This window comes from Aulonocara stuartgranti (assembly GCF_965226115.1).
Source record: "Aulonocara stuartgranti genome assembly, chromosome: 18".
NCBI lineage: Eukaryota > Metazoa > Chordata > Actinopteri > Cichliformes > Cichlidae > Aulonocara > Aulonocara stuartgranti.
Window position 1 is genome coordinate 28,170,774 of NC_138954.1, and position 15,790 is coordinate 28,186,563.

Sequence of the window (15,790 nt, forward strand, 5' to 3'; positions counted from 1 at the left end):
AGCGAAACCACTCAATACCTTTCAAAAAGATCTGACTACCTCTACTAAAATGTAAACATTGTCCCAAAAGAATAAAAAATCTGACAGCTGATAATGTCCATACTTCTGCTAACCCTTCTTATACACCCCTCTCTTTGGTGTCTATAGGATATGGATGTAAATGTTGCTGGTGTGGTCTATACATTTAATTTTTTAAATCCACATGGTTGCTAGAGAAGCTGACCCTGTCTTTTAATGTCACCTGCTCTGGGTGAATGGGGGAAAAAATACAACCCGCTGTTAGTTACGGAGAGTTATGAGCATGAAAGCTTCCTGTTCTGCAGAGTGTCAGTCTGGCTAAGCAGTTTGTTTGTGAGTCAAAGCTGTCCTTCTTTTATACAGGCCTTTATAATTAAAATACATAAAGAAAAATACACAGCAAATGAGCAAAATATATTTTCCTTTACAATATAAAGAACTAGTTTATTGGTTTGAATCATTATCCAGCAGTTCCAGCAGGAGGCAAGCTGACTAACAGTTACTGCGTAAAACCGAGGAAAGTCACTGGTGTCAAAGAAATTACAAACAGGCTGGCAGACACAACAGACAGTGCTGGGATCATAATATCAGGCTTTATTTGGACGTCAGGTTTACAGATTTGGTTCATTTAGGCTTGCGTGTTAATCAGTGTGCAATTATCTACTGAATATGCATTTGTGTGTGTAATTTGTGTTTGAAGCATGTCTACATGTTTTTATGCCCTGATCAATCTACATTTACAGCATAACATGAAGTAAAAAACACATTCAATACCAAATAAAATGGCTTTGTCCTTGTTTTTCTACTTTAGCACCTTTTAAGTAAATACTGACTTCCTGGAAAAAAGGACTGTGTGTGTGCACACGTCTGTGAGAGAGGGAGGAAAAATGTGTTTCGGCAAACCAAAAATTAATACAAAATAAAGCCTACTGATAAAGTGGTACACATTCAGAAATCACGTACCTCTCCTTTGGGAGGTCTTTGGCTGAAAATATAGATTTGAGATTAAAAGAACAACTGATACAAATGATACTGCATGTCTTTGTGTGTGTGTGTGTGTGTGTGTGTGTGTGTGTGTGTGTGTTGGTCCTGCATAGACTGCTTTTGCTTTTGGTAAATTAATTTTCTCCCATAATGACAGGATATGTAGCCCCCTCAGTGCCTTCCATCCAGTAATGATAGTGACCACAGAGGTGTGGTCTGTGAGGGTGTGTTTACATGTACGCTGAAGGAGCTGGTCCTTCTTTCCTCCCATGAATTCTCGTTCTAGCTTTACAGTTCCTTTCTAGCATATCCAGCGGATGAAGCGCTCAAAGAAGGCCGGCTTGTTCAGCATGGCGTAATCGTCTCCCCTAAAGATGGCTGACGTGTCTCCGAGCGCCACCTTCTTTAGCACCTCCTCATCAGTGTCGCTTCCCATGGCGATCACCGTGGGAACGCCTTCCGCTCTCTTCATGGCGCTCACACCTTCATCCAGCTGCTCTCTGGCTGTGATGCCATCAGTGATGAACACGAAGGCCACCTCAGCGTTGCGGCGTGACAAGCGACTGTTGCCCTACAAACACAACATAAAACAAATAATAAAGTCGCGTATCATTTGAGCATTTTTTGCTCCATACTTGCGACATTAGTGATGCCAGAAGATTATCAGTCAATCAGTGAAAACTCCAGGGAGTCAAAAAGACAACCACTAGGACTGCAAAAAAAAAACAACACACCAAAATGCCAAAAACTGCAGTACCTCGTCTGGCCACATGAGGCAGGCTCTAAAAGTGAGTCAATCCCCACAGACTCCCTTGTTAAAATGCTGAGCTTTACAACAGAGTTAACAATGCTACAACAGAGTAAAAAACAGTTTTGATCTCTCAAGCTGACTTCACTGACTTCATCCTTCAAAGTCTCTGTGTTTAGGTTAATTTTTAAGTAACACAACAATTTAGACATTAAGCACCTTCAGCCATTTACAGTTAGAAGCGGGTGTTGGCTAGAACACAAGCTGCGTGTCACCTCAAACAGCTGGAGGGAGTGGTCTGGACTTCTCAAATGAAAAAAAAATAAGATGTGTATATTTGTTATACCTTGAACACCAGATTGTTGACAGCATAGATGATAGCGCTGCCCAAAGCAGAGGAAGAATCCATGTAGGTGACGCCTGCTAGTGAATCGGAGATCACTGTGAGGTTATGCGTCAGTGCGAACTCCACCCTCTGCTCCGAGGGGCTGCCGTACTGTAACAAAGCCAGGCGGGAATTCCTATCGTCATTTTCGCCGGTAGCCAGGACGAGACGGCGAGCCACATTCTCAATGAACTCTTTGGCCCTGCGGTGGTTCTCCAGCCCCATCCTCTCAGAACCATCCAGGAGGAACACCATATCCACTGGCCGCTGAACACAAGCAGCCACAGCAGGCTCTGGAACAGACACACATACATACATAGCAGGGTGTTCGGTGAGCTACAGCTGGAAAACAGATGCTCAAGAGTCAAAGCCCGCAACAACAACAACAACAAAAATATATATACACATATTAACAACAACATGCTGTAATTCCATGCATGCCAGCTGCAGTCCGGCTCTTTCAGTATTTCTTTGAGTAGCCTTCCCAGATTCTGACCGGCCTTGTCAATAAAGCACTGTTTTAGTTTGCTCGTTGAGTTTATTCTCTTTAGACATTAAAATAAAAATAATATATGAATGTATCCCATTTTACAGGAAACAAAATGAACAACGTGAACAATGTTCACATCAGCAAGTTGCAGTCACAGAGCTAAAACAATAACATGACATTGGATTGAAGCCACTCTGTGGTCCTTTTCTTCAAGTCATCCTACTTTGCAAGCCAAGCCACATGCAAAAAAAATCCCCCCGAAAAACATGCACCAGTCAAGGGCACATCATACAATAGTTCCCTCACAGTCGGTGCCAATTCATTTAACCAAACATTAACATACACCATCCTCTGACTCACATACAGTATGCTGTGAATTGTGTAAAACCAGATATTTTCCACATGCAACAGCCTTTCACCGACGTGATTCATTCACAGGGGAAAAAAACATAAAGGCTGTAACCATGGATACGTGCAAAACAGCTAAAAAAAACCTGTCATCGGAGTGATTCACAGTGAAAATGAGGCTCCATCAACTGTAACCGAATAACAAGAACGGCCCTGTAGACAAATCTGCCTCCAACAAATGCATGACATTCATTTTCCATTTCAATTGAAAATGTTTTGAAATACGTGATCTGTACATATTACTAACAGACATACTCAGGATTACTGTGCTATATCCATAAATGTTTATATTTATATTTATATTCTGAGGCCAGAAGGGATCATGAATCCACATTTTGACTGAAGTCAATTCACACAAAGGGTTCTCTGAAAGCTTAGTAAAAGACCAGCTTCATATCATGCAGTTCAGCCCAGGTGTATATTTCACCTGCATAGTTTAAACAATAAAACAATGCCCACAGTTTGAATAAATTCTATTCTTTGTCCAGCAGCAAGCTTATTAGTCAATGGCATCCATAATGGCGAGGTAGCATGGTTAGCATATTAGCATTAGCAAAGTCCTATGGCTTTCGTTGGGTCCCCCATAATGTCCCCATAGACATATTTGAAGGAGTTGATAAACAGCTGGGTCCACTGCTGCCTGTCCGCTCCTTGGGCGAGTTTGGCTCTCTGGGCTGTGTACGCCATGGTCGCCACACCAATCCCATACTGTTGCTCGCTCAGGCCGTTCAGCAGGCTGGTCACACCCTCCAAAGAGGTGGGGACCAATGAGGGGCTGCCTTCCTCGGCTAGTGGCTTCCAAGGGGGTGGGGCTTGCCCCACAGAGATGCCCCCTCCTGCAACGAGTGGGCGGAATAACATTGTGGGCGTGGTCCCACAAACACGAGGCACCAACAGAGCCAACTGAGATGTCGGAGGTACACTGAGTTGCTTGAAAATTCTTAGATTGAGCCAAAAAATGTAATCGCACCAATACAAAGGAGGTGTAATGATCTCTACTGACCTACTGCTCGCACGGTTTAACAAATTGCAACCAAATCCTAATGCAGTCTAACGGGGCAGTATGCTTCAAAAAGAAGGCAAATCTATTGGTATTTAAGTTGTAAATGGCCACCACTGAAGTGAAATGCAGGGCGATTTGTATAAATAGGTAAAAGTACCTCGATGGAAGAACTTTCAATAAGGCAAAACAAAAAGTAACTTAATTTGAAGCATAGTATAAATGTTATAGGAATAAATGAAGCTATAACAGGACACTTAGACTTATACAAAAAATCCTACCTGATTTACAAGGCAGATCAGGGCACACGATGAAAGGATCTAAAACAAAGATAGCGAATATGTCAAACCATGAAGAACAAAACAAGATGGTTAGTCCACTACATGCTGCACATAATGAATATTTCTGTGTATTTACCTGGGCAGAGCACGGTCTCGATCTTGTCAATGAACTCCTCTGCCACTAGGTCTGCAAAGCGTCTCATTCCCATTACTTTACCATCCCTCTGGCAGGCGATGCTCTTCAGACTCTCATTCTCCTCGATCTGCTCAAACATGTCTCCGATACCAATGGCGCTCACGTCAACGTTGGGATCTCTACTCACATGCATTGGTTCACACAAACACAATCGATGAGATAAAAATGATCCTTTTCACAAAAAATGAATCTCAAACCACAGCCCCAGTAGCACCTGCAGAGGTAGGTGAGCAAATTGTCGTCATCTCTGGGGTCAAAGCGTCCGTCGGTGATGACGACGACAGTGACGTTGGCTTTCGCTCTGCGGCTGTCCCTGATCAGGTTGTCGTAGGCGTACTTCAGAGCAGACGGCGTGAACGTACCTCCTGCGATCCACTCCAAACGCTTTACTGCATCCTGAGCGATGGAGACGACAGTATGAGAGTTTGCCGCGTATTATGTCACATCACCACCATTATTTTTACAAAGGCGCTTCATGTCTGACTACGGCCTTGTTCTATAAAAACAATTATGGTAATATGTGCTGAGGTGAAATTATAGGCTGTAATGACACCCAATGGTTTGTTGAATCCCTTTTTTTTGTCATTTACTGCCTTGGTTTTTTTGAAATGAAACAAGCAAAAGGATGGATGTCGGTAAGAAACTAAGCATTTTACCTTAATTATAGTTATAGAGGTTACAGTAGCTTGCAGATCAGAAAGGCACTATCCCTAAATTATACCCTGTTTTATTATCTTTTTCATTCTTAGTGGAACCATAAATTACAAAATGAACACTCTGTATTATTAAATAGGACTTAAAACTAGCACATGGGACCATGAATTTGACAGTGAAGTGATTTTCAAGGCTATGAGTCAATAGATAAGTGGATATATTTTCCCATAAACTTTCATAGAGACAGATTTGTTTTTGCAACCAGATGAGTCGCCCCCGTCTGGCCATTAGAAAGAATGCAGGTTTAAGGTACTGCTGTGTTGACATCACTGTTCAGATTCAGAAGTTATTTCCATTTTTTTCAGACACACCCTAATGTAATAAAATAGGATAAAGTTTGCACTGACCACATTCAAGTTCAAATTTAAACTTGTTTACCAAATGTAATCAGCAATTGTAACAAACAATATTTTGAGAGAAGCTGGATTACACTTCTTACATTCTTTCTAATGCCAAGCAGGGGGCAGATCGTCTAAGCCTCAATTGTGAAGAGGTCTGGGAAAATCACTCTGCTTTTTTAAAATTTGATTCATGATGTCTGGAAAACACTTTCTTAACTAGTTTAAAATCTCAGTGCTAAGTTTCAAATCTTCCATCCAACGTGTTGTTGGGTTTGTTGATTAAAGCTCTAATGAAAATGAAATAAATGAGGCATATCTCTGGGCGTGGTAGCCTTCTAACTTGCAAATTGCTTCAGTATTAACTTGAAATCCAAGATCTGAGTATGATCCATCCCTGGCCTGGGACATGTGCTTTTAAAAAACTGAAATAGCACTGGCTAAAATGTAAAACTGAAAGCTTTAAAATGAGAGCCCCCAAGTCAATGGGTGACATCACAGTGGCTGATCAACCTGTTATATGCAGTGTATCATCGTTTTTATTCTTTTCTGATTTGTTTATAATAAGAAAAACATCATATGTGGCCAGACACTTGCTTTATGATGGTGAATTCCATCTTCTGCAGCTCAGACACTACTAAGCAACGTACTGAGAGGAACATGTGCAGACTGATCAGCCTAGTTCATTAAAAAAAAACATCTGGTGTAAAGAACAATCTCCTCTCTACTCTAAAAATAAACTGACACATGTGTTTGTGTCCGTCTGTGTGAGACCTTGAAAGCAGCCAATGAATCAATCTTGGGGTCGTTGAGCCGGATGGCCTGGAAGGTTCCACTGTGACTGTACTGAACCACTCCCACCCTAGTGCCTGGAAACAAGCGTGGCTATCTTATTAACAGGTGTAATTGGGAGTTATCTTGTAAAAATGTGAACTTAAAGCCTGACAGCTGTATCTACCTGTGTCTGACAGAGGGTCTTTGGCAAATGATCCCAGTCTGCTGATGGTGTTGATGACAAAGTTCTTCTCCAGGGTGAAGTTGGTGAGACCCACGGACTCTGAGCTGTCGATAACAAACACGATGTCCAGCGGTCCGCAACGTTTCTCACAGTCTAGAGATGAAAACGCAGCACGCTGTGAAGGTCTGACAATCTGACAGAGCACTTTGATGTCATGAATGTTTAGAGAGAGGCAAACAAACTCACCACAGCAGCCACACGTCTCTCTGATGTAGTTCATGACGTCACATTCCTGCAGGAAAAGACAGGAAACATCATTAAATCATCATCATGTGTTTGTGCTGACATAATAAAAGTGTAGTTGGTTGCAATATTCTCACAGTGAGGCCGGGATCCCCCTCAGGGCCAGGATCTCCCTGCAAAAAGACAATGCGAAATATCACACTGCGAATGCAACTACATTATGGATCTGTCTGTTTGTTTTTTGTGTACTCACATCACGCCCAGCTTCTCCTTTTGGGCCTCTTGATCCAGGTTCACCCTGGGACCCTGGCTCGCCCTGTTGGAAGGAAATAAATCACACAGCTTTCCTTTGAGCGAAAGAGAAACTTCAAACTTCATCCGAGGTGCTACTTACTGGTTGTCCTGGAGTTCCTTTAAGTCCAGGTTCACCCTTTTGACCACAGTCACCTCTGGTGCCACGAGGTCCACGCTTACCCTTGTCTCCTCTGTCACCCTGCGTATTATCGGGGAAAATTTCATCACCTGGCCATGTCAGGCAGAAACTATAAGCAGTGTTAACGCATTGATTCTAAGTTACCGGTTCTCCTCTTGATCCCGTATAGCTAAAGCCAGCTCTTCCATTGTCTCCCTGAGTAGCGATAAAACAAAGAGTTAAAACAAGGAACTGCAGCTATGAAGACAGCTACCACAGAAACAAACGTGGAGAGTCTAACCTTTGGTCCGAGGTTTCCAGGCTCTCCTCTAGGTCCAGCATCACCAGGGTCACCTCTGCTGCCCTAAAATACAAGCAGAGTAAATGGAGAGTGGATTAACATATATGTCTTTAAGGGACTTTTAAATATAGTTCTCAAATGTGACTTTTAACCCACGGTTCTTCCTTTCTCTCCTGGTGGGCCTGCTGGTCCCCTAGGTCCTGGCAAGCCAACATCACCCTGTTCAGAACAAAGAAAAGTGCACATGTAACAAACTCAAGTAGATTAAAGAGCTCAAGACTGTATAGTGTTCAATGACAATGAATCAATGAATGTGACACCGCAGTTCATATTACCTTTGCCCCATCGCTTCCTGTTTCACCGGGAAGGCCCCTCTGGCCCTCAGGCCCACTTTCACCCTGAAACACAGTAAAAAACGCCCTTCAGCCTCCCAGTGGTGGAATAATAAAACCGATTTAAGAGACAAATCATTTGAGGATATGCGAATAATTCATCACGTAGGTGATGTAAAAGTTACAAAAGGTCCCAAAAGTTAGTGGGACCTCAGACGATAAGACCAACCACAGCGCTGTCCTGGATGATTTAGTAGATGTCAGTGTGACATGTAAAAAATATTTACAAAAAAGTCTTGTAAAAATCTTGGAGCCTTTACTGACTGATTGGACTGTCATTTCTGAGGAAACTCTTTTTTCTTAGTCTATCCTTTTCCTTGTTGGCGCAGGTCAGATGCTTATTTGTAAGCAAAAAAACCTCTCAGTTAAGTTGTTGACTGGTCTAAAAGGCTGATTGGTGAGCCACAGCTGAGGCCAGACAGTTCCAGCGGTCGGCTGCTTCGATCTTACTTCGACCACTCGCATCCTTTGCATACTGACTTTGAGTTTCTTCCTTCTTGATGAAGGCTGGCAGTGTTCAAAGTACAAAACAGCATTCATTTCTTTTGCTTATCTGTTGTTTTATGTTTTGCATGTGTATGTTGATGAGTTGCTCACCTACTGTAGACCAAACCACCTGAACCTGACATTTACGATTTGTGTCAGTGTGTACATAAAGACATACCTTCTCTCCCTTAGTGCCTGGAGGCCCTTGTGAACCCTTTGGACCATAGTCTCCTCTTCTACCCTACAAACAAAAAAAGGCATGGCAGCTGTGATGCCACATAAAGACAAAGCTCGCAGGAGAACGACTGTTGGCAAATGAAATAGGTGTTCTCACCTTCTCGCCTCGAACACCCGGGACTCCAGAGGTTCCCTAAAAACACACAACACAGCAATCAGCGCCTTGAAGCAGGTGAATGAGTGTGACTTTGTTATTTATGTGGGGATGCATCTTACAGTGTTTCCTTTCGCTCCAGGAATACCAGGTGATCCAGGACTTCCCCTCTCTCCCTGCAGATGAAACACCAGAGTTTAGTCTATCACCTCCAACACTGATCATACTAATGTGACTTCCATGCTGCTATTCTGTCTGTTTGCTGGTACAGAATTTACCTTTGGTCCACGATCTCCGTCTGGGCCAGGCGGACCAGATCTTCCAGGGCGCCCAGGATCTCCCTAAAGACAATTAAGCAGACTTTCATCACCTCTTGAACAAATTATAGATTTTTTAATTTTATTATTTTTACAGCAGGAGCGACCATCTACCTTGTCTCCATCAGATCCGGGAGGACCACGTTCACCGACATCTCCAGGGTGACCGTCAGGACCCTGCAAACCATCAAAAAACAGACCATAAATAGATAGCATGTAATAATAGTTTTGAATAGTAATCAGTGACGTGACATACCCTGTCGCCTGGGTCTCCTTTGCAGCCTGGAGCGCCGATTCGCCCAATTTTACCCTAAAGACAACGACAAATACATCAGAAAAGCATCCCATGATCAAAAACTGGGAGCGTCATTTCAAAATAAGAGCATTTAAGGAAAGACTGCTTGAGTCCTACCTTCTGCCCATCTGTCCCGTTGCGTCCTGGGATGCCAGCCACACCCTAATGAGAACAAAGAGGAAACAGTTAGATGAGAAAAGCAAATCACCTTCCAGCATTAATGATTATTTAGAGATGACGTTAGATTAGACATACCTTTTTCCCCTGAGTTCCAATCTCTCCCTGTAGTCAGACAAAAGTCAGTAGTCATTTTATGTATAAGAAACACAGACGTTACTTTCATTCATTTTCAAACATCTCCATAGCCCATTCATAGTTGAAAAAATCCAAAAGCCACACCTTCTCGCCTTTTAGACCTGGTTCTCCCTACAGAGACGGGACAAAGAAAACCATGTGTCATTATAAAGCCTAAATCAATGTTAAGAGTTGCACTGATGAAGATGATGGGTAGGCGAAAGTGTGGCTTCTTACTTTGATACCGGGCTGACCGATTGGACCTTCGATACCGGGGTCTCCTGGGCGACCTCTTTCTCCTTTTATTCCTGGCTCGCCATTGTCTCCTTTAGCTCCCTGCAGTCATCGAGTTCAGACGAGAAAACATTTGTGAGGATCAAAGTCACATAGGTGAAAGTGCTCTAAGCATGAGTGTTTGTGTGTGTGTTAAACTCACTTTTTGTCCCCTGTGGCCTTTTGGACCAGGAGGCCCTTTTGTCTCCAGACAGGACACATTGTAACACTGCGGTTCACAAGACACAAGGAGAGACAGTCAGTGAAGATAAAGGAAGGCAGCTCATAAACTGATCCTCTTCTGATTCTCAGGTGTGTCTTACCTCTACATATGCCAGATGTTTCTGTGAAGACAAAGGACACAAAACGTTAGCAGTAGCTGTCAGTAGCTGTGACTGTTTATGCGTGTGTGTTTGGAAGTTACCATTGTCTTGATGATTCGATCAATAGTTGGGGTATCTATCGTGACTCTGTTCTGGCTGAAGTTCACAGCTGCATATTCATTCCTGTAGAGGGACACTGGAGAGCTGGCGATGTCCCTCAGCCCAGTCTCCTCTATGTTATTCGATGCTGCCACAGCAAAGATATGGATGCCCTTGTCACGAGCCTCCTCTGCTGCCACCTTAATACCCCCACACGGGTTTCCAGTCACATGACCATCAGTGATGACAACAGCAAATCGGAGGGCCCTGGGGTATGAGGGTGAGCTCTGTATCTCCTTTGCCATTTCTCTGAGGGCACAATCGATGTAGGTCCCTTTACCCAAATACCTGATTCCCCTCACACCCTGGAAACATAGAAAATCAGAGGCGTTATCATGAAGGATGAGTTACAAAATTTGTGTTATTTTATGTTATTTACAGCAGAAACATTAAAGGAGAAGCCTGATAGGATGAGGCTTAAAACCTTCCTGTTTTAAATGTTTACAGTTAACGCTGGATCAGGTGACCGTGAATCCTTGCTTAGTTATGCTGCATTCGTCCGAGGCTGCTGGGGGCTTCCCATGATGCACTGAATGCTTCTTCTTCATTCACTTATTTTCCCTCACTATGTGTTTATACACCACTCTGCATTTAATCATTAGTTATTATTATTAGTCGACTCTCTTCCACAATGTGGTTTTTGTCTTGCCTACCTCCCCTCAGCCCCAGACAGGGAGGGCAGACGGCTGTGCTCCCCTGAGCCTGGTACTGCTGGAGATTTCTTCCTGTTAAAAGGGAGTTTTTCCTTCCCAGATGCTTTAGAATAATACAGATTCTCTGTATTATTGTAGGGTCTTTACCTTACAATATAAAGCCCAATGAGGTAACAGTTGTTTTGATTTGGTGCTAATACATAAAATGAACTTGAGCTGAATTGATCCGTCTCTGTGCCAATTAGGCCAGCTGGCTATTGGACAAAAAGTGAACAGGTGTATTTGAAAGACTAAAGGTTTTTGAGATGTGCGTCACTCACTGTGATGAAATCATTCTTGGATGCAAACCGACTGAAAACACTTTGTGTCTGGGAGAAGTGCAGTCCACCGATTTTCCAGGTGATCCGCACGACACCCCTGAGCTCTTCATCATCCAAACGCTGTGCAAACCGCTCCGTGAATATCTACAGCATCAACAACATTACACAACACGGCTGTTACTTTTACTAAATCCAACAATAGGGATCGTTTTAAGCCACAGAGTTGTAAATAAATGAGCAACCTTGATACTCTCCACAAGTGCTCCAGGAGGCGGCTCCTGCAGGGCAATAGTCTCCGACGTGTCTATGGTGAAATACACGTCTATGGGACATTCGTTTTTTTCTAGAAGGGAAAAGATGAGAACACAAAAACACAAACTTAAACCTTCCTTCCTGTTACATCACAGAGTACTTGAATCAGACAAATGTTCCATGTTGTGTTAGTGAAACTGTGGCTGTTCAGTTTTGTCGTGCTCACTGCTGCAATCGGTTTTCTCGGCACGAGTCAGGGCTCCAAAGAGAAGAGCGAACAGGACGAACTCTAACCCCACCATCTTCTTCTTCTCCTGTCACGGCACATTGAAACACACTTTTCAGTTATTGCAGTTGGGAAATGAATTCGGCAACTGCAGGATAAAACAGCAAAGAAAGGCAAAGACATGCATGATGAGATTATTAAGATGAAAAAAAGAAATGATGAGAGAATAGCCTTTAATATATAAAACATTATAAAAAACCCTGAAAATGCACGCTTCACTATATGAATTTTTTGTATCTAGAGTGCTTTTTTCCTGCTTAAAACTGAACTTATTTTTTTTTTCATTTTCTTCATCTGACATCAGTGTCAAACAAACACATGCAGGGACTGTTGTACAGTGAACAAAATGGCTGCCGTGCAGTTATGTAAGAGGTTTGAAAGCATCACATGAGTCAAACTTGTTTTGTGTGTGTCCAAAGACAGAAAAGAAAAGAAAAGCTAAAAAATGTAATAACTGTATGACTGTATGACTGTGTCGCTGTAGAAACTTAACCCGCTGCTAAACTACAACCAGATTCCATCAAAGTTCAATGAGAACAACAAAACTTGTGCAGGAGTGAAGTAGTTCAGTTCAAGCTCAAAGCTACGAGGTATTGACCTGATTATATTCTCAAAACAAAAAGCATGAAACCTCAGCCGTGTTCCTGAACATCAGGGTCAGCCTATGGCTGCATCTGGAGACCAGAAAACAGGTTGTTGATTGGATAAAAAGAAAGGCACACATTTTTATCACAAACCAAATTCTTTCAAAGGTCTCACTCTACTGCCATCAACAGGATTTCTCCACTCTCACATAAAGCCAAAGCTGTCACAGCAAGGTTAACTCATTGAGGGCAGGCTCGGTGACCTTATTTGCATCACACACTTTACAGCTTTGACGGGACATGTCTCTGCCATTCAAAACAAATGTACAGAAACCAGTTGCACATTGGGCCTTGTGGGAGCTCTTATGATCTGGGCAGAAGCAAAATGAAAGAAGCTAAGAACTCTATTGCCCATCACTCCATTTAAACTAGGAACTCCAGCTAAAATAATGTCTACAAGACACAGTATGAAAAAACGCACACTAACGGCGCAAAACAGGAGAAAACAGCTTCCGTCTGAGAACAAAGAACTTTCAACACAATTTCCAATACTACATGTGTCATTCATATATGTCACTCTACACAGCTCAGCTGTTCTGCCGGTGGAGCTCGTATCTGTGAAACAAAATGATTTTCCCCCACCAGCGCTGCTGAGTGAGTTTTCATACAGGCCTACATTTTATTTTAATGCTGGAATATCAGCCAGAACCTCGTCAGCGACGCGCTTTGCTGCGGGTCCCTCTAGCGGACAAAAGGCTGTGAGCTGCGCAGGAGTCCTGCAGCTTCTGCAGATGTTCCTACTCCTCTTCCACTGCCCGGGCCACGAGCGAGTGGGAGCTCTCACAGCTTTAGAGCTCAGAGCGGGTGAATATCGTGCAAAAAACCCAAAGAAATATACAATCCACTCTCTGATATTTTTATTTGTTTGTTTAACGTTTGTGAGTTCTCAGAGAAGGTTGACGCTCTGAGAACTCACAAACTTCTCGCCTGAGAGCTAGAGTTCACACAACAGTTTTCGTCGGCTGAGAAAACACCGTCATTTCAGCTCATAGGACTAAATTACAAGACACAGAAGGAGAGAAGAGGGAGACAGGCAGGTTCACGAGAGAGACACGGGGGGAGAGAGCGAGAGCGAAACAGAGAAGCAAAAAGAGTCTGTGCGTAAAAGTGCAGCTTACCCAAACTCTATACAACTTCAGAACTTCGTCAGCAGCTTATCTTTTGATTATCTCCTCATCTCCACAGGGGGGGGGGGAGCCGAGAGAACGAGTGATACAGGAAGAGAGAGTGGGAAATGACACCCTGGATGCGCGTTTGCTTCCCGCAGAAGAACCGTCCGTTCGTCCGCCTGTCCCGGTCCAACCCCAGCTACGAGCTCTTGAGCCCTCCTCCTCCTCCCAGCTCAGCTCAGTGCGCAACGCCGTCCGCTTGGAGGCGCCGTGGCTTCGCTGGAACCCGAGTGTGTGCGCGTGCGTGTACCAAGTGCCTGCCGTGCCAACAGGTGGTCGTTTGCCAGAAAGTGATCGCCAGTGTTTATATGTGCTCTTTAGTTCTAATGTATTTACTTATCCTGATATAAAGTCTGCAGTCAACGTGTATTTATGAAGAACTCATATATAAAATAAAGAAATGACCTGATATGGAAATATTCTTATGATTCTGCATTATCATACAAGCTCCGTGTTCTACATCTTTGGCCACTTAAACTAATTAAATTCTCTTTATAGAAGTGTGATGTTATATTTGGGCTGATCAATCTTCTGTCTTGTCATATGAATATTCTTCTGGCTCAAAATGACTTGATATCATTGATGAGAGATATATTTCTGATATGCTTGACAGATTATAGGCCAACAAGTCATTTACAGCATTCAATTTTTCCCCCCAAGCACCACTAATTTGGGATGCCAAGACTTGTTTCTGTCTTAAATGCCACAGTTTTTTTTTATCATTGCCATTCCACAGAACACATGGTGAAAACCTTAGGACACGCTGAGCTTTCAGGTCCTCGAGCTAAAGCATTTAGGAGGTATTCACAGTTGATCTCAGACATGTGGCAGGTCAGAATGAAATAAAACAGGATAAAGAGCAGACTCACCCCCCTCCATACTCCTAACCCACCGTCTTGCCTGTTCCTGGTGATATGCTTGCAATTAGTAGGCCAAGCTCTGTAGTTTATACCTGGTGTAAACACAGGCAGCCTGTGCATGACTCTGCGCACATGTTTACATATTTTGAGGGACTTAAAGCGAACTATTTACCTACTTGTATGTGTTAACGTAGTGGGAGTTCTCCCCTTTTTTAGGGGATTTACCCTGTTTGTGCACATCTGCACAAACAGATTTATAGTGTGAATGGAAAGCATGTCTTAATTTATGTTATCATTGCAGATTATGCTGCTGGAGCTGCCTTTGCAGTGAAGACTAACACTGCCACTAATGTGTAATCCAGCGCAGAACACAGGAGGCGCACATGTTTACATATTTTGAGGGACTTAAAGCGAACTATTTACCTACTTGTATGTGTTAACGTAGTGGGAGTTCTCCCCTTTTTTAGGGGATTTACCCTGTCTGTGCACATCTGCACAAACAGTTAGATTTATAGTGTGAATGGAAAGCATGTCTTAATTTATGTTATCACAGGAGGCAAATCAGGAACAGAGTTGTACATCCTTTACATGGCAGAGCCAACAATGTGGAAATGAAGCGGTCATGTGGATTAACTCACTGTGGAAGGAAGATGCTGTAAAAAATAAAAATGAAAATCTGGAGTTTTATTTTGAAGCTGTACCAAGGATCAACATAAAATACCTTGTCAAGCTTTAGACGAAGCGACACGAATGAACACGTAACGAATCTGTGAAAGGACATTTTTGAAGACGTTGCTCTTAACTTTACCTCGCTTACAGAGGTGTCTGGAGGTGAGGCAGGAATCAGCATTCTGCCGTGAGGGAAGATGAGAAGAAGTGCTGAGACAGAAAAGAGAATGACGAGGAAGAGAAGGCCAGCTGCTGACCAGAGTTATTACTATGTGAAGCTCTTCTCTCTGGATGGGGAAGGGTTTTTCCTTAAAAAGAGAAGAGTGGAGCAATGTGTGTGTGTGTGTGTGATGGAGAGATGGGGGTGTTCTGGTCTCTCTTAAAACTGGGTGACTCATAGGATAGGAATGACCTTCCTCCCGAATAAGAGTAAACCAGTCTCTGCTTCTCTGTGTCTCTCTGACACACACACACACACACATTAATTTTTGTCACATGGACTGAAAGAGAGTTCTGTAGAGGGATTACTGTAGAAGAAAAGTGTCTAGAAAACTATCATACTCAGACACTGCTGCAGCTTATTTTCTCACA

At 43.0% G+C, this 15,790-nt stretch overlaps 1 protein-coding gene across 3 annotated transcripts; it reads right to left on the bottom strand.

Annotated features, from left to right (window-relative positions):
* Positions 1–592: 592 nt before the first annotated feature.
* Positions 593–13,841, bottom strand: LOC309694374 (collagen alpha-2(VI) chain-like). 3 transcript variants are annotated; one of them, XM_082514432.1, is made up of 33 exons: positions 13,620–13,841; positions 12,456–12,531; positions 11,798–11,885; positions 11,562–11,662; positions 11,320–11,463; positions 10,289–10,651; positions 10,188–10,208; positions 10,028–10,093; positions 9,829–9,927; positions 9,697–9,723; positions 9,553–9,579; positions 9,415–9,459; positions 9,259–9,312; positions 9,117–9,179; positions 8,964–9,026; positions 8,808–8,861; positions 8,689–8,724; positions 8,533–8,595; positions 7,812–7,874; positions 7,633–7,695; positions 7,477–7,539; positions 7,341–7,391; positions 7,158–7,256; positions 7,017–7,079; positions 6,901–6,936; positions 6,767–6,812; positions 6,521–6,673; positions 6,337–6,431; positions 4,725–4,906; positions 4,451–4,629; positions 4,315–4,353; positions 2,097–2,428; positions 593–1,573 (listed from the first exon to the last, which is right to left on the bottom strand). In XM_082514432.1, exons 3-33 carry the CDS (start codon positions 11,871–11,873, stop codon positions 1,304–1,306), a joined length of 3,036 nt encoding a protein of 1,011 aa, XP_082370558.1. In that variant the 5' UTR covers positions 11,874–11,885; positions 12,456–12,531; positions 13,620–13,841; the 3' UTR covers positions 593–1,303. The 3 variants fall into 3 exon arrangements, with proteins under 3 accessions (XP_082370558.1, XP_082370557.1, XP_082370559.1); XM_082514431.1 differs by lacking the exon at positions 12,456–12,531 and having other exon boundaries at positions 13,620–13,840; XM_082514433.1 differs by lacking the exons at positions 593–1,573; positions 2,097–2,428; positions 12,456–12,531 and adding an exon at positions 2,654–3,869.
* Between the last annotated feature and the right edge of the window lie 1,949 nt (positions 13,842–15,790).